Source organism: Panthera tigris, chromosome X, assembly GCF_018350195.1.
Source record: "Panthera tigris isolate Pti1 chromosome X, P.tigris_Pti1_mat1.1, whole genome shotgun sequence".
NCBI classification, from domain to species: domain Eukaryota; kingdom Metazoa; phylum Chordata; class Mammalia; order Carnivora; family Felidae; genus Panthera; species Panthera tigris.
The window spans coordinates 126,343,571-126,367,244 of NC_056677.1; the positions used below are offsets into that span (position 1 = coordinate 126,343,571).

The 23,674-nt window shown below is 42.4% G+C and overlaps 1 protein-coding gene across 1 annotated transcript; it reads left to right on the forward strand.

Annotated features, from left to right (window-relative positions):
* Nucleotides 1-402: 402 nt before the first annotated feature.
* Nucleotides 403-1,341, forward strand: LOC122235413 (olfactory receptor 1D2-like). Its single transcript, XM_042974760.1, has one exon. It carries the CDS (start codon nt 403-405, stop codon nt 1,339-1,341), a length of 939 nt encoding a protein of 312 aa, XP_042830694.1.
* Nucleotides 1,342-23,674: the final 22,333 nt, after the last annotated feature.

Below are 23,674 nucleotides of genomic sequence, written 5' to 3' on the forward strand. Positions count from 1 at the left end.
ATTTTGCTTTATGGTCATCACCCTGACCCCTATATGGATAAAATAATGCACCCATTGTGACAACTCAATTGCTTTTGCTGCTTCCCCACTCTCCCCAAACTAGGCCTTACTTTCAGTTCCATCTTCTTCTCTGCCTGGTCCTTCTTTTCTTCTTGAGAAGGAAGAGGAGCTCCTGACTGAGTTAAGTCACAAGAAAGGCCTTAGCTCACCTGTCCTGCATTCTCTCATGACCAGGGAGCCACACACTTTCTTGCCCTCACTACTCCAGGTTGGATTTCCTTCCCAAGTGTCACCAAGTATTATTTCAGCCAAGGATGAAGGTTGCTGTGCATGTTTTCCCAGATTGCCTCTGCTTGTGTTGACAGATGTACTTCCAATGCATATTTACAGAAACCAGAAGCCATGGCGGGAAGCAATCGAACTGTTGTCTCAGAATTCCTCCTCCTGGGACTGTCAGATGTGCCTGAGAATCAGCCCCTCCTCTTCAGTCTGTTCCTGTCCATGTACCTGGTTGCTGTGGTGGGGAACCTGCTCATCATCCTGGCCATTGGCTCTACCTCCCATCTCCACACCCCCATGTACTTCTTCGTAGCCAACCTGTCCTGGGTTGACATCTGCTTCACTTCTGTCACTATACCAAAGATGCTGCTCAATATCCAAACCCTGAGCCAGTCCATATCTTACACTGGATGCCTTACTCAGATGTATTTTCTAATCTTGTTTCTAGAACTGGACAATGTCCTCTTGGCAGTAATGGCATATGACAGATTTGTAGCCATATGTCACCCTCTTCACTATACCATAACCATGAGCCCCAAATTCTGTATCACATTATTGTCTCTGGCTCTGATTATCACAAACATCTATCCTTTGATCCACACCCTCTTGATGGATACACTGTCATTTTGTGCAAGTGTCAGAATTCACCATATTTTCTGTGAACTCTATGCATTGCTAAAGCTTTCTTGTTCAAGTATCCACGACAATGAGTTGGTTGTTTACATCCTGGGGAGCTTTATTTTTTTTGCTCCTTTCCTCTTTATTTCTATCTCCTACATGCACATTTTCTCAGCCATCCTAAGACTTCGTTCCTCCCAGAGCAAACTTAAAGCCTTTTCCACTTGTAGTTCCCACCTTGTTGTGGTGTCATTGTTCTATGGAACTTTATTTGGGGTGTATCTGCGTCCTTCTTCTTCCTACACATCTGAGGATTCAGTGGCCACTGTGCTGTATGCAGTGGTGGCTCCCATGCTCAACCCCTTCATTTATAGTCTTAGGAATAAGGACATGAAAGGGGCCCTAAAGAGCCTCCTCAGCTGGAGAAAGATCTGGTCTTGGTGACAGCATCTTCTGCTCCTGAGTGATTATGTCATCTTGTGCTTGCCTCATTATTGATGTAGGAGGGGACTATCCATATAAGATTTAACAGATGTCCAGCTCTGCCCAAATTTCTGCTGCAATCATATTCAATCACTCTTTCAACCAAACCTCCCTGGATGACTCTCGTGTCAGGCCTCAGATGGACAGCTTGTTTGTTTGAGGATTTAATTTTCCATTCATTCTATATGTCCTTCATGGCTCCTCCTCAAACCATGTCTGCCTCATGAATTTTTACCACGATCCCCTGTTAGTGGCATGAATCATAATAAGCAATGGAGCATCTTGTTTTGTGCTGGGCACTGTTTTGAGCAAGTACATGTATTTACTCACTTAATCACCAATCTTGTGATGGAGATGCTGTTATCTACATTTTCTAGGTGAGGGACGTCATCAGAGAAGCAATGGAATTCACCTTCTGCTTGTGTAGGAATAATTTGTTAGATGGAAATAAAGAGGCTCCTTTCACTTCTCAAGAACAAAATCTGCAACTGGAGGCCCTTGTCACGAGATGGCAGTAGATGCACAGGTTGTGACTTCAAGACACATTCACAAAGTTTCTGATCCAAGTGGAGAAAGAGATGGGTACCCCTTTGAGCTCTTACATGGATCACGGTATGTCAATACACTTCTCAAGCCATAGACTTACTTGCTGACCTCACAGAGAACATTCCCAGATGAAATGAAAAGAGTAGATTCACCACATTTCTCAACATGGCCAACTTAGGTACGTAGTGTTGAAACACTATTCATATTAAGATCAGGGCAACAACAGGGATTCCCTCTACCATGACTATCATTTAACATTTTCGTCAAAATTCTAGTCTAGCAGTAAATCAGAAAACAGATGTATTAGGTATTAATATTAGAAAGGAAGGGGAAAAAACTATGATCATATGAAAATAGGAGTATCTTTCTGGAAAATCCAAGATAATCAAGCTGAAAAACTACTAGAACTAAGAGGAACAAATTTACAGATTGCAAAATAAGTAATGCAAAAATCAATAAAACTCTTCCAATTCAGGGAGGAAAAACTACTTAAAAGTGGCACTGGAAAAATATCCCAAACACAATAGCAACGAGGATAAAATATTGTCTTAATAAGAAATGAAAGGAGCCTATATGAGGAGACTGCAGAGATTCTCTTAAGAGAATCTGGTCAAAGGAAAAGACATAACACCTTCTTGGATGGGAAGACTTGGGTTAATTTATAGGTTTCAGACATTTAGAACCTGAACACAATCTTTTTTTTTTTAATTTGAGGAAAGGCTTTTACTGCTAAATTGGAAGAATAAATGGCAGAGAAGAGAAAAAAAAAACAAAACAAGAAAAACAACAACAACTGTGATCAGTAAGGACTTTTTTTCTGCCGGATGTTAAAAGGTAAAATAATTTAAACAGAGTGCTATTGGAAGATGAATCAACATACAGATCCTGTGAATATACACCTATTCTCATGCTACTCCTGGAGCACAAAAGCAATGGAAGAGATCACAAAGGATAATGGGTAGATTTATCCACAAGAAAAGCAAATCAAGTGAGGAAAATAGTCACCATTTATGTGACAAACACAAACATTTATTTGGTCTTTGTCCCCAGTTCCTGACACAGAGCTCCTAAAACCTTTGGAATTTCCTGGTTGATAAAAGCATTTTTGTTCTAATATGGTGACTCTTGTTGAGCCTCTACATAGCTTCAGGATGGGGCTGGTCACCAGAAGACCAAGTCTTTATTAGGAGCCTAGAACTTTCACCCCTTCCTCCTCCCCTAACCTCCTGAGATGGGAGAGGCTGGAGACTGAGTTAATTGATCATGCCTACATGATGAAACCTCCATAAGAACCCCTAAACAATGGGTTCAGAGGGCTTCCAGGTTGATGAGCACATCAACATGCTGGAAGGGTGGAGCACCCAAAATCCATGGGACAGAAGCTCCTGTGCTTGGGACCCTTCCAGACTTTGCCCTATGTACCTCTCCACTTGGCTTTTCATTTGCATCCTTTATAATATACTTTATAATAAACCAGTAAACATAAGTAAAGTGCATTCCTGAGTTCTATGAGCCATTCTAGAAAACATCAAGCCTGAAGAAGGGGTTGTGGGAACCTCTGAATTATAGACAGTTGGTTGAAGTCAGCTGGGACTGACTTGCAAATGGCACTTAAGTAGGGGACAGTCTTGTGGGACTTAGCCCTTAAATTGTGGGTGACTGTGCTAACAAGGTAGTTAGTGTCAGAGTTGAGTCAAATTGTTGGACGCTCAGTTGGTGACTGAAGAATCATAGAATTGGTTGTTGGTGTTGGAAAACATGCCATTCTTCTAATTAAAAATCTTATATAAATAATTTAAAAAATACAATCCATTAAGACATAAAAATAAAATGAATGGAGAACATGAAAAGACAATTCATATCAGAAGAAACAAAATGAATGACAAAAATATGGGAAAAATCAGCCTCATTAATAATAAAAGAAATGTGATTTTGAAACAGTCAAGTTACCATTTTCATTGACCAAAACCAGCAATGTGATAAAGTGGATATTCTTATACTGCAGGGTAATAAAGTACAATCTACAACCTTTCTGCATGCAATAGCCTAAATGAACAAAGAAACTTAAAAATACTGAATGTCCCATGACATACGCTGTGGGATAAATTCCTAGAAGTGGTATGTGGGGGCAAATGACATATATATGTAAATTTTGATAGATCATATCAAATTTCTCTACATATAGTTATACAAAAAGAGATATCTACCCATTTACCTGCCCATCAGCATTTTGTGATCATGATTATTTCTCCCCTCACTCTCTCATCTGCACTGTCCAATATGGTAGCTACAAACCACTTGCAGCGCCTGAGTATATAAAGTGTAAGTCATGTAAAATATACAATGAAACTCAAAGCATTAGTATGAATAAAAAATGCAAAATATCTCATTAATATTCTTACATTGATTACATGTTGAAATGATAATGTTTTGGACATTGTTGGGTTCTATAAGATACATTATCAAAACTATCTTGTTCAAGTCTTATTTTTATCTTTCTGAAGTTCCTGAAATTTTTCTCTTGCTCTTTTTCATGTTAAACTTATTCCTGGGTATTTCACAGTTTTTATTGGTATTGTAAATGGTGTTTTATTTATTAGTTATTGCTTTTGTTAATGAAGACCCCTGGTTTTTGTATATCAGTTGTGTACTGGGCCACCTTACTAAATTATCTTATTTGTAATGGTTTTTCACTTGGATTCTGTTATGTTTTCCAGGTATCATTCTCAAATAATGATAAATTTACCTTCTCCTTTAATTTTTTTTCTTGTCTGATTTTATTGTCTATCTTCACAATAACATTAAATTACAGTGGTGCAAGAGGATATCTTAGGTTTTTCATGTCTTAATGGGGTCACTTCTAGTATTTTTTACACTAAACATGGTGTTGGAGTTTTGGTTGACATAGAAATATCATGTTGGAGCACCTGAGTGGCTCAGTAGGTTAAATGTCCTACTCTTGATCTCAGGTCTTGATCTCAGGATCTTGAGTTCAAATTCTGCATTGGGCTCCACACTGGGCATGAGGCCTAATTTAAAAAATAAATAAATAAATTCCTAGTAGTGCTCTTGCTGGGTCATAGGGTAATTCTATTTTTAATTTTTTTTTAATTTTTTTTTCAACGTTTTTTATTTATTTTTGGGACAGAGAGAGACAGAGCATGAACGGGGGAGAGGCAGAGAGAGAGAGGGAGACACAGAATCGGAAACAGGCTCCAGGCTCCGAGCCATCAGCCCAGAGCCCGACGCGGGGCTCGAACTCACGGACCGCGAGATCGTGACCTGGCTGAAGTCGGACGCTTAACTGACTGCGCCACCCAGGCGCCCCCTATTTTTAATTTTTTGAGGAACATCCACAGTGTTTTCAGAGTGGCTGCAACAGTTTGCATTCCCACCAACAATGCAAGAGGGTTCCCCTTTCTCCATATCCTCGCCAACATCTGTTGTTTCCTGAGTAGTTAATTTTAGCCACTCTGACCGGTATGGGTGTGACCAGTGTGAGGTGATATCTCAATGTGGTTTTGGTTTGTATTTCCCTGATAATGAGTGATGTTGAGAGGAGTGCTGATTCATAGGGGTACATGTACCCCAATGTTTATATCAGTGTTATCAACAATGACAAAAGTATGGAAAGAGCACAAATGTCCATCAACTGGTGAATGGATAAAGAAGATGTGGTATATATATATATATATATATAATCACACACACACACACACACACACACACACACACACTCAATTGAATTCTAATTGGCAATGAAAAACAAAGAAATCTTGCCATTTGCAACAACATGGATGGAACTGAAGGGTATTATCCTAAGTGAAATAAGTCAGTCAGAGAAAGACAGCATATGTTTTCACTCATATGTGGAAGTTGAGAAAGTTAACAGAAGACCTTGGGGAAAGGGAAAGAGAAAAAATAGTTACAGAGAGGGAGGCAAACCATAAGAGACAAATATAGAGAACAAACTGAGGGTTGACGGGGGTGGGGGATTGGGGGCGGGGAAAATGGGTGATGGGCAATGAAAAGGGCACTTGTTGGGATGAGCACTGGGTGTTGTATGTAAGTGATGAATCATGGGAAACTACTCCTGAAGCCAAGAGCACACTGTATACACTGTATGTCAGCTAACTTGACAATAAATTATAAATTATGTATATAAAAAAAGAAATGTCATATTGAGGAAGTATCCCTCTAATCTGACTTTATTGAGAGATATTTGCAAAGCAATAATGGATATTTTAATAAATGGAAGGGTGAGGTGATGGGCTAAATGAGTGATGGGCATTAAGGAGGGCACTTGTGATGAGTGAGCACTGGGTGTTATATGTAAGTGATGAATCACTAAATTCTACTCCTGTAACCAATAATAATTAAAAAGAATGGATATTAAATTTTACTAAATGCCTCTTCAAAGTCTTTAGGGATGATCATGTGATTTTTTACTGTTGGTCTATGAAAATGTGAAATACATTCATAGATTTTCTAATATGGAACCATCTTTACATTCCTAAAAATAAATCTTACTTGGTTATGCTTTGATTTTTAAATGAGTTACTAGATTATGTTTTGCTATATTTTATTTAGTATTTTTAATGGTTTTCCTAAGTGAGATTCATCTGCAATTGCATATTTTTTGTGCTTTGTTGGTATCAATATTTCATAACGAAAAACTGAAAATTTTACCTTTTTATGCCTTGAAATAGTTTACATAGCATAGGAATCACCTGCAACTTAAAGGTTTGGTTGAATTCCCATCTGAATTTAGTTGATCTGCTGCTTTTGGTAAGAGTTGCTTTTTTAAGATTTTAAGTAATCTTTACACCCAACGTGGAGTTCAAATTCACAACCCCAAGATCAAGAGTTGCATGCTTTACTGACTGAGCCAGCTAGGCATCCCTAGATGTTGCTTTATTAAAAAAAACTTTTTAAGAAATTAATTTATTAGGGATGCCTGGGTGGCTCAGTCAGTTAAGCATCCAACTCTTGATTTCAGCTCAGGTCGTGATCTTGTGGTTCGTGGGTTCAAGTCCACATCAGACTCCATGCTGCCAGTGCAGAGCCTGCTTGGGATTCTCTCTCTCTCTGCCCCTCTCCCACTTGTTCTCTCTCTATCTCAAAATAAATAAATAAACTTAACAAAAAATAAATTAATTTATTTGGGGTGCCCGGGTGGCTCAGTCATTTAAGAATCCAACTCTTGATTTTGGCTTAGGTCATGATCTCAGGGTTTGTGAGATCGAGCCCCACATTGGGCTCTGTGATGAGTGTGGAGCCTGCTTGAGATTCTCTCTCTCTCCCTCTCTCTCTCTGCCCCTCCCCTGCTCATGCTCCACTTCTCTCTCTCAAAAAAAAAAAAATAAACACTTAAAGAAAGAAATTAATTTATTTGAGCCCAATGGGGGTCACTTTTGAACAACATTTCCTATTTCTTTTCTAGGAATAGTCTTTTAAAATTTTATAGAGTTTCTCTTATCTAGGGTGAGTTTTAGTTATTCACATAATCCTAGAGAATGAAATATTTCCTCTAGGTCCCTAAATTTATTTGCATAGAGTTGAAAAATATTGTCTTATATTTCCTATTATTTGCTGTAAATCTGTGGTTATCTACCCATTTTCTTTTTTAAAAGTTTATTTATTTATTTTGAGAGGGAGAGAGAGAATCCCAAGCAGGCTCCCTGCTGTCAGCATAGAGCCCAGCATGGCACTTGATCCCACAAACCGTGAGATCATGACCTAAGCCAAAATCTAGAGTTGGATGTTTAACTGACTGAACCACTCAAATGCCCTGTACCCATTTTCTTTTCTTGTTTTGTGTATTTGTGATTTCTTCTCCTTTTTATTGATTATGACGGCTAACATATCTGTTTTATTCTTTTGAATAGCCTACTCTTGGACTTATTCTATTATTTTCTAGTTAACTGATTTCTGCTTTTATCTTTACTTTTTCCTTTTTTCCCCCTGATTTTCCTAGGTTTATTTTTGGTTTGTTTTCTAACCTTTTGAGTTGGATACTTTATTCCTTTATTTTCATGTTTATTAACACAAGTATTTTCTCTCAGCACTGCTTAAACCCTACTTACAGGAGTCTGAATACCTAGTGCTTTCACCATCGTTATATATATATTTTTCTAGAAAAAGAGAGAACATGCAAGTAGAGAAGGGAAGAGGGAGAGAGAGAATCTTAAGTAGGCTCCACACTCATTGCAGAGTCTGACTTGGGGCTCAATCCCACAACCCTGGGATCATGACCTGAACTGAATCAAGAGTCAGGCGCTCAACCAACTGAGCCACCCAGGTGCCCCTTGTTGTTATTTTACAGATAACCTTCAATTTTAGTTTAACTATATTCTTTGAATCAAGAGTTATTTAAGGCAGCATATAAAGTTTTCCAGATGACAAGAGTGGTTATTACTTTTTTTAAAAAAATTTATGTTTATTTATTTCTGAGACAGAGAGAGACAGAGCATGATTGGGGGAGGGGCAGAGAGAGAGGGAGACACAGAATTCGAAGCAGGCTCCAGACTCTGAGCTGTCAGCACAGAGCCTCACGCGGGGCTCAAACTCACAAACTGCAAGATCATGACCTGAGCCGAAGTCGGTCGCTCAAACGAGCCACCCAGGCACCCCAAATTACTTTTAAAATTAATTTTCATTGGGGCCCCTGGGTGGCTCAGTTAGTTAAGCATCTGACTCTTGATTTTGGCTCAGGTCATGATCTCATGGCTTCATGAGATCAAGCCCCATGTCAGGCTCTGTGCACTGACCATGTGGAGCCTGCTTGGGATTCTCCCTCTCTCCCTCTCTCTCTGCCCATCCTCCACTCATATGTGCTCTCTCTCTCTCTCAAAATAAATAATAAATATATAAAATTAATTTTTACTTTTTGGAATATATTAAGATTGTCTCTGTGGTCTTAAATAGGTTAATACCAATTCAAATGTATGTGTGTGTGAAGGGATTTTCCCAACCATCACCAACAAACAACTCTTGGGACAATCAGCTGGGTGTCCCACAATTCAATTCACTCCTGACACTATGTAACCAGAGAGAGCATCAGATTTCACAGGTTAAAGGTGTGGTCCTATAAGACTGCCCCTCACCCCCAGTTTAGACTACAGTTGCAAGCCCAGGTTCTTACCTGTATGCTACAGATTGCAAGTTCCCATGACTTCCTCCTTGCACTTTAGACTCCAGTCTTAAAGGTCCAGATTGTTACCTGTTCTGAACAAATGACTATAAATCATAAGTTGTCAAGTTCCCTTCCTCAGGATTGATTAATTTGCTAGAGTGGCTCATAGGACTTAGAGAAACATTTTACTTATGAGATTACTGGTTTTTGTAAAAGGATAAGTCACCAGCTAGACCCCAAGACCTGACCTTTACTGCCCACCTGCTTGTACTTACTAACCTGTGTCTCACATTTTCTTTAAGCTCTTCTTTCTGGCTTACCTCTTAACTCAGGCAAATGAAACCCAAAAACACCCTTCAGGTGATGGAGAGTGCCCTGACAAGACCTCCCACTGGCCCAGACCACCAAACCAACCAGAATTTTTGTTAAATCCTCCACTTGTACCTACACAGATGTGATGAGGGAAACAAAGGCAAGAAAGATGTAGTTTAAATTCCCTTACAGCCTGGAGCCCATTATAGATGTCAGACACCTGTAGCGTGTGCAGTCCCCAAGACATTTATGGCAGCCTTAATGCCCTAATGTTTACACTCCCTTAAGAAACTAAAAGCAACCTTATCTTGACAATAGCTAAATCTTTAGGGTCCTGTGGGACCCTACTTACAGTATCCAGAAATTTCTTAAAAACTAACATTATCTCTACCCTCCCTAACATAAAAATATATAATCAGTCACTCCTCACAACCCCAGTACATCTCTTTCTGCCCACAGGTCCTGTCCCTGTGCTTTAATAAAATCACCTTTTTGCACCAAACGACATCTCAAGAATTCTTTCTTAGCTGTTTGTTCATGAACCCCACTTCAAATTTTATCATATGGTGCCCAACGTGGGGTTTTGAGTCTTTTCATCTGGACTCTGAGACTTGGTGCAAACTTGGTGAGTACTTTCTCTTTTCTTCCTTTACTTTCATTTCAGGGGCTTTTCGAGGAGTATGGTCTTATTGGAACACTTTCACGTCGATTGGTCAGGCTGTAATCCTCTGGCCTCTGGGGCTACTCTATGGGGAGGAGAAAGCCTGCCTGTTGCCTGTAAGGTAGTACCCTGTCCAGAATGGTAATAAGACCCAGAAACTTGATGCCTTCTCTTTATTCCTGTCCTTATAGATAGTTGTCTGTCTTGGGCACGGGACAGCCACCTAAGTGACTAGCACAGCAGCCAATCTTAAGACTCCTGTGTGAGGTTTCCCCTTCATTGGTCTAATGTGATCCCCTCCACGTCTCTGGTCTAGCCGCTTCCGGCCAGGAAACTTCCACTGGGAGCTGGCCAAAATCAGTACCCAACTGAATTAAAACCCAACCCCAGACCATTTCCTAGGGAAGTTGGCTGTAAAGACTCTATGTGTAGGAATGTCACTTAGATCATAATGGATTTGTATCTTTACTGTTTTCTGTCAATGTCCTCTACTAACTACTTAAAGAATTGGGTAATTCCCCCTTATAAAAATTTCTAGTGTTTTCCATGGGTTAAAAATGGCACAGTTTTCAGGGAAACTAAGGTATGACCTTCACAGCATGCTCTTCAAGACAAGGTAAACTAAGGCACGTCCTTTTACAGCCCAGCCTTTTATGGCACAGCTTTCAAGGTATGGCACAGGCACGGTATTTTGGTCCATATGCCAGACATCAATTTGTAGCCTAGGATGCAATTGGAAGTGAAGGGATGCTAGCATCCCTTTTCCAGGGCCCTTAGCAGCTGGTCGGTGATGATAGTGATTTTTGTTTGAGGGACACATCTGTTCACTTTGACACCAGGAACCTCTGACATATCCTGAGCGGCATGCCACCTGGGAGTCAGAGGGAATTTTTTTGGTAATGGACCTTCTCTACTTTTCTGGCAACATGGGATCTTATTTAGTCCCCAAGGACTCTCCCTTGAGATGACTTTTAACCCACTGGAATCAATTCAGATTGTAAGATCTAAGAAAGAAAAAAAAACCCGATCTTTTAAAAAAGATATTTATTTATTTATTTATTTTGAGAGAGAGACAGACAGTGTGAGTGGGGGAGGGGCAGAGATAGAAGTAGAGAGAGAATCCCAAGCAGGCTTAGCACTGTGAGCATGGAGCCTGACATAGGGCTCAAATCCACGGGGGCTCAAATCCACGGAACTGGGAGATTATGACCTGAGCCAAAACCAAGAGTCAGACACTTAACCGACTGAGCCACCCAGGCGCCCCTGATCTTCTTTTTGTAATACTGCCTGGCCTCAATACTCCTTAAGAGATGAGGAAAAATGGCCCATTAATGGAACATTAAATTTTAATACAATCAGTTACATCTTTTCTGCAAAAACCAGGGCAGATGGACTGAGGTAGCCTATGTCCAGGCTTTCATGGCCTTAAATCAGAATCTGGAACTAAGGGTCTCTTGTAGAATGTGTTTAGCCCCTAGCCAGGCTGATAAACTCCCTCCTGATATATTGGATGATTGTCTAAACAGGCCTCCTCTGAATAAACCCAGGTTGCTTGAGAAAACAAAGGCCATCCTTAATGAAGGGGACTCTGATTCTGTCTCTCACTGTTCCTTCTTCCTAATAGACTCAATTTACTCTAACTATATGTGGGATCTTCTCCCTCATTCATTTCCTGGATTAGTAACTATGATAATTGGAGCCAATTATCTCTGGTTAGTCTACCTCTGGATGGAGACGTTAAGGAACATTCCCAAGCAGCTGCCAAAACTCCTCTTGTTTCAGGGAAGTTCCCTGTCTTCTCTGGCCCAACCCGGAATGCCCATTTCTACTTGTTGGTGGAAGAAAAAATCTACATCTGCTCATCTGTCTGAGCTGACAGGCTTTAGGACTGGGAGACCTCTTTTTCTGTCCTCTGGACTTTTATCCACTTCCAACCTTCCTGGCTGTATCATACCTCTTCTGCTTTCCTCTCCTCATCATCCTATTTCTGTACCATCTTGGGTGCAGTCTGCATCTCCCCTGCCTCTGGCACCATCAGCTCCTCCCCTCCTTGCTGTCAAGGAGTGAAGAGTATCCCCTTGGGCTTACACTGCCTACTTCAGATTTCCCCACCAATGTCCCAGGCAAAATTGACAATGGTGAACAAATTGTTTGATGTTTAAGTGGACACAGGTGGAATATATTTGGTATTTAAAGTAATTTAAGTTTGTTGGTTTAATTAAGATTGACATGTCTTTAGAGTTATCAGCATTAAATATGAAACTTTTTCTACCTAGATTTACTGAAGGTTTAAATAAGCTCCTATTATCTCTTTTGCAATTTGTCAACAAAAAGATGACTTAAGATGATGGTTAATTTTGTCTGTCTCAAAGTTTTCATGGGTAATTGTTAAGATATCTTTCAAAGTCTTAGGTAACCTGAAATTTTAAAGTTTTGCTTGGATAATAAATTGGATTGAATTCATTGGATATCTAGGCCTTTTCCAATAGGAAAGAATGCTGAAACACTGATTACTGAACATAGGTTTGTGTTTTTGGCTTCTTACTGAAGAGCAGCTGAGGATACTTGGCTTTGTTGGTAAATATGTCTTGTGCTTTATTAAAGGATTATACTATAAAAAGGCATGTTTTGAAAAAATTACAACATGTATTTATAAATTTCAAGTCTAAAGAATTCTGATGCAACAGATAGTTTACAATTAATAAACTGAAGACTAAGGTTTCTAAGAGTTAAAATTCTGCTAAATATAATTAAGACTGATGGAAATAAGGAAAGCAACTCTGTACATAGAAAAGTGGGAGACATGTAGGAAAGATCTAAGAAATGGGAATACATTTTTTTGAAGGTAACAGGAAGTAATTTTGTCCTAAATGAGACTGGTTGTTCGGAGAAAAATGACTTAGGTCAAAATCTGAACGCAAAAAAGTTGTAGAAGGTTTGTAAAGGGAAATCTTTGGGAAGGAACTTTATATGTGGTCAAAACTAGGTTGAAGTGAATGGATTTTAAAAGTACACTGGTATAAGATTAAAAGCCTGCTTTTCTCTCTGTTAAAAGACAAAGTTTTCTTAGATTGTTAGTTTGCTTATGATAAGAAAATATAAACAAAGTTGTTTTTCTTTTGTCTGCCCAGAAAATCAAGGTTTTTGTTTTGTCTTTATCGAGTCTTTGGTTACTTAAGAAAACTAAAACTTCTCAATGTTAAAAGAGCTAAGTTTTGCTAACAACTATATAACCCCACATATTTTCTTTTAGAATCTTTTATTGCCACCTTGGTTAAATAAAAAATTAAGATTTGTAATGATCTATAATCCTATCTAAGTATGTACTTTATAACTTTCTAAGGTTTTAACAAACCTCCCAGGATTTAAATTGTAAATAAAATCTTTTTGATCAATTGGGCCTTTTTATTTGGTATGTTACTTGGAAAGCCCTGCCAAACAAATAATGGTAAACCTTAGGTTGTATTCCTTGGGTAAATGATACAGATACCTCAAGACAAGGGAAGGCAACCTGGCTATGTGTGCCTGTGTGACATTCCTCACGACTGTAACGTAGACTGCCCATTCAGACTGTATGTTACCACATATGGGAGACAAAGGAGCAAAAATTGTACAAAAGACAACCCCCTGCTGTGCTCAGGGCTCAGTCTTTTGGGCCTTAGCCCACTGAGCCCATGCTGGTACAAATAAAGCTGCTTCCCGAAAAGAAAAGTTTCAGTGTCCTGACTCTCTTTGTATGACTCACCATTACATTTTGTTGGGGCTTCCCTAGGAGGTGGAGATGGTGCTTCACCACCCTTGTCACTGGGGTACGAACCTTGGGGCACTGGGAGAGGCAACCTCACCACTTGATCCATATGAGACTAGCTCCTCCTGGCATGCTGGGGAGAGGGCCTCCAATGCACAAAGGAACCTGGCAAGGCCCAGGAGCCAGTTCAGGGAGTGCTGCCCATGAGACTGATAAGAACCTGGGTTTGTTTTGGTAGACCTGCCCCTAAGAGGCAGAAAGGGATCTTGATCACCTCCAAGAGTTGCCCAAGTAGTTCCATAAGGAATGAAACTGCAACTCCAAGGTGCTGGGCACTGGGCAGACGGTTGGAGTCACTGTGTGACTGTGTGTGAATGAGACAGACAGCAAAAAGGTTCATAGCTAACCAGTGGGCCAAATAAAGTGTTGAGTCCTGATCCGAGGTTCTGTGGCAACCTCATATAGCTTAGGGCAATATCAGACTTCCTCAAGAGTCTGATCTGGGTCAGGGCTTGATACTAAACCTGCCAAAGCTGAGGGGCACCTGAAATATCACCCAAGAGCGGCTGGAAACAGATAAAGCTAGTGTGTGTCCTCTCCAAACTAGTCCTCCTCCTTCCTCTTTTTTCCCCTCATGTGCGTGAAAGTTGTCCATTAGGGAGAGGAAATAGGTGGGAAGCAAAGTAAACCAACTTCCCCAGAATGTATGTTGAGGAATTTCAAAAAGGGATATTCAGGAGATTATGGTGTGAAATTAACTCCCAGAAAGTTCCAGACATTCTGTGAAATTGATTGGACATTGTTTGGGGTGGGCTGGCCCTCTGAGGGATCACTTGTTAAGGAACTAGTTGGATGAGTGTTCAGGGTTGTTGTAGGGGATCCAGGCCACCCGACCAATTTCCTTACATTGACTGTTGGCAAGACCTGGTCCTATCCTGGTCGCCTTGGCTAAAAGTCTGTATTGAAGAGAACTGTAAAGTTATAATGGCTTGTGTCATGGCTTCCTCCAAATGCTGGCCAAAAATTGAAGAAAAAAAAAAACCCATACTGTCAGGAGAGTCTGAAGGACCCTATTGTCATATACCCCATTGTACCCCTCACTGCCATCTGTGCCTCCAGACACCCTGGCTGCTAAAACCACACCGGAGCCTGCCCCTAGTTCCAAGGCCTCACCACCACCTCTAGCACCACCAGCCTCTCCAGATGTGACCGGCTCACCCGACAACTGGTCTTAACCCCATACACCCCTTCCAGAAGGCGACTGACTAGAAGGTCAAGTCAGCAGAGGCAGTCCCTCCCTGTAGCAACACCAGGGAGCCCTACAGATGCCACTGAGGGAAATGAGGGGACCCATCTATTATGATCAGGAAGGCCAGATCTAAGGAGGCCAGTGTGTTTTTGTGTACCAACCCTTTACCACTACAGACCTCCTAAATTGGAAGCACTATACTCCCTCCTATATGGAGAAGCCCCAGGCTATGATTGAACCAATGAAGTCCATAATCCAAACCCATAAACCTACAAGGAGACTGCTGCCAAATCCTCTTGACCCTCTTTGAAATGGAGGAGCGTCGCCAGATTACCCAAACATCCCTAAAATAGTTAGAGGAGAATGCCCTGGCTAGGACGCTGGACACCCAGGCTTATGCTCAGGCTCACTTCCCTGAAGAGGACCCCCAAGTGGGACCCAAATGACTCAAGTGTAGATGAAGGGCTCGCAAGGACTGAGTGGTATCAAGAAGCTCTTCTAAATGGCATGAAGGAAGAGGGGGAAAGGCCATAAATATGAGTAAAACATCAGAAGTGTTCCAGGGACCCAAGGAGGGCCTGAGCCAGTTCTATGAGAGACTATGCGAGGCATTTCGTCTCTACACTCCTTTTGATTCAGAGGCATCCGTTAACCAGCGATGGTCAATGCGGCTTTCATACGTCAGGCCCAAGGGGACATCTGGCACAAGCTGCAAAAGCTACAGGGTTTCGCCATCGCACACAATTCCAGTCAGCTGCTGCAAGTAGCAACTCAGATGTTTGTCAACTATGACCAGGCAGCACAGAGGGAGGAATGTCGGAAGATGCAGAAAAAGGCAGACTTGTTAGCTGCTGCCTTGATGGAGTGGTCAGAATGCTCCTGGAAATGGGCCCTGCAGGGATGGGGCTGGGGCCAAAAAGGGAACAGTGGGGAGGATCATCTCACCTAGGACCAAAGTTAGGATGGAACTAGTGTGCTCATTGTCGTCAGGAGGGCCACTGGAAACATGAGTGTCCCCTGCAGCTGGGTAATTCTCAGCAGGGCCCTAAGCAGAAAGAAAGAGGCCATGTGGTCCAGGGCCAGTACCAACCAGTATCTCGGCCTCATGGGGCCCCTGAAGACGATTTTGTGGGGCTGGCTGCCATGGAGGACTATGAGGAGGACTAGGACAGACAGGGATCTACTTTGTTAGGTCCCCAAGAGCCTGTGGTCCAAATGAATGTGGGAGGCTGACCCATTGACTTCATGGTAGATACTGGGACAGAACACTCGGAGGTGACTGGAACTGTGGGCCCCCTCTCACAGAGATAAGCCACTATTGTGGGGGCCACAGGCAATTGGACATGCTGCCTTGGTGATGCAATTTAGGTGACCATGAAGTCATCCATGAATTCCTGTACCTCCCTGACTGCCCCATGGCTTTAATGGGCCATGACCCATCAGGAAAGCTGCTGGCCCAGATAACTTTCAACTCTCAGAGACAAGCTGCCCTGACCCTACGGAAACCCAAAGCAAAGATCATTCCCCAGGGGGAATAATGGTGCCTCTACAGTATCATGGAAGAGCCACAACAGGGACCTGAGCTGCCCTTCAGAGTACCAGGGGTGTGGGCTGAGGACAACCCACCAGGAGTGGCCTGGAACATACTTCCAGTAATTGTAGAACAAAAGCCAGGGGCAGATCCCATCTGCCAAAGACAGTATTTCATCCCTCACAAGGCAAAGATGGGGATACAGAATCACCTGGAGAGACTTCTAAAATATGGGATCCTCCTACCCTGTCGGTCATCTTGGAACAGCCTATCCTACCAGTCCAGAAGCCAGGTTCTGATGACTATCAGCCAGTCCAAGACCTGTGCACAGTAAACCAGGCTGCTGTCACCCTGCACCTGGGTTGTCCTGAGCCTATACCCTCTCTTGGGTCTTATCCCCATAGAAACTACCTTCTTCCCATGCCTGGACCTCAAGGATGCTTTCTTCTGCATCCACCTGGCCCCCAGAGTCAACGAATCTTTGCCTTCCAGTGGGAGATTCCTAAAAATGGTGATGAGGGCCAGTTGGCTTGGACCAGATTGCCTCAGGGTTTCAAAAACTCCCCAACATTTTTGGCACTGCATTAGCCTCAGAACTAAGAGCCTTCCCAGCGGATCAACATGGCTGTGTCCTGCTTCAGCACATAGATGACTTACTGCAGCTGGAAGGTCTCGGGAGGACTGCATGGAAGGAACCCGGCAGCTCCTTACCCTCCTATGGGAAACTGGCTATAAGGTCTCAAGGAAAAAGGCCCAAATCTGTCAAAAGAAAGTCAAGTACCTTGGCTTTCACACTCTTCCAGGGACAGTGCCAATTTGGCCTGGAGAGAAAACAGGCCGTTTGTTCTACCTGGGTCCCATTGACTTGACGTCAGGTTTGGGACTTTCTCAGGGCCTCAAGTTTCTGTAGAATCTGGATACCTAACTTCTCCATCTTGGCAAAACCCCTTTATGAGGCCACAAATGGGGAGAGTGGGAGCATCTGTTATGGGAGCAAGTACAGCAAAGGCCCTTTGAAGAGATCAAATGGGCTCTCGCCAATGCACCTGGTCTGGGGCTCCCAGACATGTCCAGGTCCTTCTTCTTGTACATTCATGAACATACTGGAATCACAGTGGGAGTCCTAACCCAGATGTTGGGTTCATGGCATTACCCAGTGGCATATCTCTCCAAGCAGCTTGACTCTGTTGCCCAAGGCTGGCCGCCCTGCCTACAGGCACTTGCAGCCACAGTCCTCTTAGTGTCGGAGGCTGACGAGTTAACTGTGGGATAATTATTGACAGTCTGAGTGCCACATTAAATATTGACATTAATGGAGCACAAGGGACAATACTGGCTAACCAATGTCCATATGGCCAAATATCAGGGAATGCCATGTGAGAACCCGTGCATTCACCTAGAAGTAGTGTGGACCCTAAAACCTGTAACCTTACTGCCTGTCAGGCCGGGCCAGCCAGACCATGACTGCATTGAAGTCATGGATGAGGTGTTCTCTAGCCAACCAGACTTAAGGGACCAGCCACTCAAGGACCCCAACTCTGAGTATTTCACTGACGGTAGCAGTTTTGTGAAAGGGAGAGGAAGTGTCTTGCAGGTTACTTCATGGTGACCCTGAATTCTGTCATTGAGCCCCAAACACCTGCCAAAGGGGACTTGAGCATAGAAGGCAGAGCTCATCACACTAACCCGAGCCCTCCCACTGGCGACAAGGATATGTGTTAATATATACACAGACTCTAAGTATGCCTTCACCACCCTCCATGTACATGGGGCTTTATACAAAGAGAAGGGTCTAATAAACTCAGGAGGGAAGGACATAAAATATGGTAAGGAAATCCTTGAACTCTTACACGCTGTGTGGGCCCCTAAATGAGTGGCAGTCATGCATTGTTGGGAACATCAAAGGGGAGACACCACGGCTGCACAGGGAAACCATAAGGCAGACCAAGAGGCAAAGCTTGCAGCCTCCAAAGGAACAGTGGAATCAGCGGCTTTCGCTGCCACGCTGTTCCCTAACGCACTGGCACAATGAGACCCTAATTACTCATAACGTGAGCGTAGCTGGTTTAAGACTGAAAATGGAAGCTACCTCCCAGGGAGATGGTGCAAATTTGAAGATGGCCGAGTAACAATTCCTGAGTCCCTGGCTCCAGCTTTTGTCAAGCAGTTCCATCAGGAAACCTGTATTGGCCGGGCAGCAGCTCTCGAGACTACATTAAGCTGACATTTCTACATCCCTTGGCTCTCCAGGATAGCCCAAGCAGTATGCGAGCAATGTGAAATTTGTGCCTGGAATAACCCACATTAGGGACCCAATGCCACCCCAGGGGTGCAGAGTGTCGGGGGAGCCCCATTTGAAAATATGATGGTGGACTTCACTGAGCTTCCCCGAGTCTGAGGCTGTAAATATCTGTTGGTCTTTGTGCGCACTTTCTCAGGCTGGGTGGAAGCCTCCCCTACTTGCACAGAAAAGGCACATGAAGGGGCCCAACTTCTAAAAAAAATCATTGCTCGATTTGGGATCCCTATCACTATGGGATCAGATAATGGGCTGGCATTCATGCCTGAGGTGGTGCGGCTGGTGGCAAATGGGTTAAAGATCATCTGGAAGTTACAGACAGCATACTGACCCCAGAGCTCCAAGAAGGTGGAACAGAATGAACCGAACTCTGAAGCTGCAATTAAGTAAACTATGTCAGGAAACCCACCTACACTGGGACCAGGTGTTGCCGATTGCCTTGTTAAGAATCAGGTGTAGCCCCACTCAGCACACGGGATTCTCCCCTTATGAAATCCTTTATGGGCACCCTCCCCACCATTATTAAGGCAATCTAACCCTAAGGCAACAAATGCGGGCCCTTGGCTTTACCCTAACCACCTTACACCACTGGGTTAGGGAGCAATTACCTGTGAGTCTGACCACAGACGCTCACTCCTTTAAACCAGGAGATGCTGTATGGGTGAAGGAGTTGAATGTCCAACCCGTAGAACCCATCTGGAAGGGACTGTTCACTGTCACTTTGTTCACCCCTACTACAGTAAAGGTTGCCGAAGTGTGTCCCTGGATTCACCACAGCAGAGTGAAGCCGGCATCTCGAAACTGGGAGTGCATTCCCAATCCATCAATGCCATACAACCTGACCATATGGAAGAAGCAATCTGCAACTCCAGAGGCTCCAGGGGACTGAACCCCTGCTTTAGTCACTCTGGAAGCTGACTAATCTATGCAAGGCAGAAGCTTGAAGAGTCAACGGTTCGGTGAAACAAAAGACTGGCCTTATTTTTTTATATCTGTTTCCTTACTGTGATGCACTGTCACCCCTTGTGTCTCGTTGTCATTGTGATTCTTGCTCTACTCTTCACCATAGGATTGGCTGAGGCCACCCTGGCCAGCTGAGAGTGTGGTGAGAGGTCTCTTTTAGCACTCACCTTCCCTTTGTGGATAGGATGCTTTGTTGGTATTTGTTGCTTCTAATCTGGACCCCTTCTGTAGACCTAGATCCTCATCATATGACCCATGTATTCGCATAACCAAGGAGTCACAGGGAGTCACATGGACCTTACTATACCATACCCACTTTTCATTCCAGGGAAAGATCCTCGGGCCCTGCAGATACAATAAGACTACCTATTCTATATGCCAAAGGGAGAGTCAATACACTTGCTTTGACCCACAATACTCCCCCAGTGAAGATTGGTTAGAAGTCCAATCCTACCAAGAGTGGGGAGCCTTGGTCAGCTGGACACAAATTACTAACCCAAAACAACCAGTGTCAATGCTGTTTGACATATGTGTGGTTATAGGTATTGGCCCTGAGGCATCTGTCATATGAAAAAAGGAGGCACTTGTTATACAGGGCTAAAGGACTCTTGAGATACCATGAGGAAGCTTAGATTAGGAATGGGAATACCAACTCAATGACAAATACATGTGTGATGAAAATGGTTTATGTGCCTATACACCTGAGGTTTTATGCCCCAGCTGGAACTGTGTTTCATGGGCTACTTGGAAAAAAAGAATGAAACTAGACCACTTTCTTACACCATACACAAAAATAAACTCAAAATGGATAAAGGACCTGAATGTGAGACAGGAAACCATTAAAACTGTAGAGGAGAAAGCAGGAAAAAAAATCTCTTTGACCTCAGCTTCCAGCAATAAAAAGTATTCATGTCGGGGGCGCCTGGGTGGCTCAGTCGGTTGAGGGTCTGACTTCGGCTCAGGTCACGATCTCACAGTTTGTGGGTTTGAGCCCTGCGTCGAGTTCTGTGCTGACAGCTCAGAGCCTTCAGTCTGCCTCAGATTCTGTGTCTCCCTCTCTGTCTCTCTGCCCCTTCCCCACTCACACTGTCTCTGTCTTGCTCTCAAAAATAAATAAAAGCATTCAAAAAAAAAAAAAGAAAGAAAGAAAGAAGAAAAAAAGGATTCATGTTGGCTTAAGCAAAGGGAGAGTTTCTGGATGTGTGTAACTGAACGATCGTGGCGGGGGCGGGGGCGGGGGGCGGGGGCGGGGGCGGGGGCGGGTAGTTCTGTCTTCAGGCATGGCTGGATCCAGGATTTGGTTCTCTGTGATGTGCCTTCCTGCTCTTGCTTCCCATCTGTCCAGTGTCAGCCTGTTCCCTCCCCCCGCCCCCGTAGCCCTGGAAAGGCCGGAAAGGAAGGAACCAAAACCGTGTTTGCTTACAGAGATCATGACCATGCATGTAGAAACTCCGAGGGAACCCTCATGAGGCTAGCACTCCTGTTTAGCGAGGTTCCAAGACACAAGCTATTCAGAGGGAGCTAACCACCCCCCACCCCTGCATGTTGCTGTCCAGTTCTCCAGCACCATTTGTTAAAGAGACTGTCTTTTTTCCATTGGATACTCTTTCCTGCTTTGTCAAAGGTTAGTTGGCCATACATTTGTGGGTCCAATTCTGGGGTCTCTATTCCATTACATTGGTCTATGTGTCTGTTTTTGTGCCAATACCATACTGTCTTGATGATTACAGCTTTGTGGTAGAGACTAAAGTCTGAGATTGTGATGCCTCCCACTTTGGTCTTCTCCTTCAAGATTACTTTGGCTATTCGGGGTCTTTTGTGGTTCCATACAAATTTTAGGATTGCTTGTTCTAGCTTTGAGAAGAATGCTGGTGCAATTTTGATTGGGATTGCATTGAATATGTAGATTTCTTTGGGTAGTGTTGACATTTTAACAATATTTATTCTTTCAATCATGAGCATTGAATGTTTTTCCATTTCTTTGTATCTTCTTCAATTTCCTTCATAAGCTTTCTATAGTTTTCAGCATACAGTATTTTACATCTTTGGTTAGGTTTATTCCTAGGTATTTTATGATTCTTGGTGCAATTGTGAGTGGGATCAGTTTCTTTATTTCTCTTTCTGTTGCTTCATTATTGGTGTATAAAAATGCAACCGATTTCTGTACATTCATTTTGTACCCTGCGACTTTGCTGAATTCGTGTATCAGTTCTAGCAGACTGTTGGTGGAGTCTATCAGATTTTCCATGTATAATATCATGTCATCTTCAAAAAGTGAAAGTTTGACTTCATCTTTGCCAATTTTGATGCCTTTGATTTCATTTTGTTGTCTGATTGCTGATGCTAGGACTTCCAACACTATGTTAAACAACAGCGGTGAGAGAGTGGATCCCTGTTGTGTTCCTGATATCAGGGGGAAAGGTCTCAGGTTTTCCCCATTGAGGATGATATTAGCTGTGGGCTTTTCATAAATGGCTTTTATGATGTTTAAGTATGTTGCTTCTATACCGACTTTCTCAAGGGTTTTTCTTAAGAAAGGGTGCTGTATTTTCTCAAATGCTTTTTCTGCATTGATTGACAGAATCATATGGTTCTTATATTTTCTTTTATTAATGTGATGTATCACATTGATTGATTTGTGAATATTGAACCGGCCCTGCAGCCCCGGAATGAATCCTACTTGATCATGGTGAATAATTCTTTTTATATGCTGTTGAATTCAATTTGCTAGTATCTTGTTGAGAATTTTTGCATCCATATTCATCAGACATATTGACCTCTAGTTCCCTTTTTTTGCTGGGTCTCTGTCTGATTTGGGAATCAAAGTAATTTTGGCTTCATAGAACGAGCCTGGAAGTTTTCCTTCCCTATCTATTTTCTGGAACAGCTTGAGAAGGATAGGTATTGTCTCTGCTTTAAATGTCTGGTAGAATTCCCCAGGGAAGCCATCTGGTCCTGGACTCTTATTTGTTGGGAGATTTTTGATAACTGATTCAATTTCTTCACTGGTTATGGGTCTGTTAAAATTTTCTATTTCTTCCTGTTTGAGTTTTGGAAGTGTGTGGGGAGTTTAGGAATTTGTCCGTTTCTTCCAGGTTGTCCAGTTTGTTGGCATATAATTTTTCATAGTATTCCCTGGTAATTGCTTGTATTTCTGAGGGATTGGTTGTAATAATTCCATTTTCATTCATGATTTTATCTATTTGAGTCCTCTCTTTCTTTTCTTTTTGAGAAGCCTGGCTAGAGGTTTATCAATTTTGTTTATTTTTTCAAAAAACCAATTCTTGGTTTCATTGATCTGCTCTACTGGTTGTTTTTTATTCTATATTGCTTATTTCTGCTCTGATCTTTATTATTTCACTTCTTCTGCTGTGTTTTGGGTGACTTTGCTGTTCTGCCTCTAGTTCCGTTAGGTGTGCTGTTAGATTTTGTATTTGGGATTTTTCTTGTTTCTTGAGATAGGCCTGGATTGCAATGTATTTTACTCTCATGACCGACTTTGCTGCATCCCAAAGCGTTTTGATTGCTGTATTTTCATTTTCATTTGTTTCCTTATATTTTTTAATTTCTTCTCTAATTGCTTGGTTGTACCATTCATTCTTTAGCAGGATGTTCTTTAACCTCCATGCTTCTGGAGGTTTTCCAGACTTTTTCCTGTGGTTGATTTCAAGTTTCATAGCATTGTGGTCTGAAAGTGTGCATGGTATGATCTCAATTCTTTTGTATTTATTGAAGGCTGTTTTGTGACCCAGTATGTGATCTATCTTGGAGAATATTCCATATGCACTCTAGAAGAAAGTATAATCTGCTTCTTTGGGATGTTGGGTTCTAAATATAACTGTCAAGTCCA

Coding starts and splice junctions, on each gene's coding strand:
- LOC122235413 (XM_042974760.1), top strand. CDS start 403: ATGGCGGGAAGCAATCGAACTGTTGTCTCAGAATTCCTCCTCCTGGGA.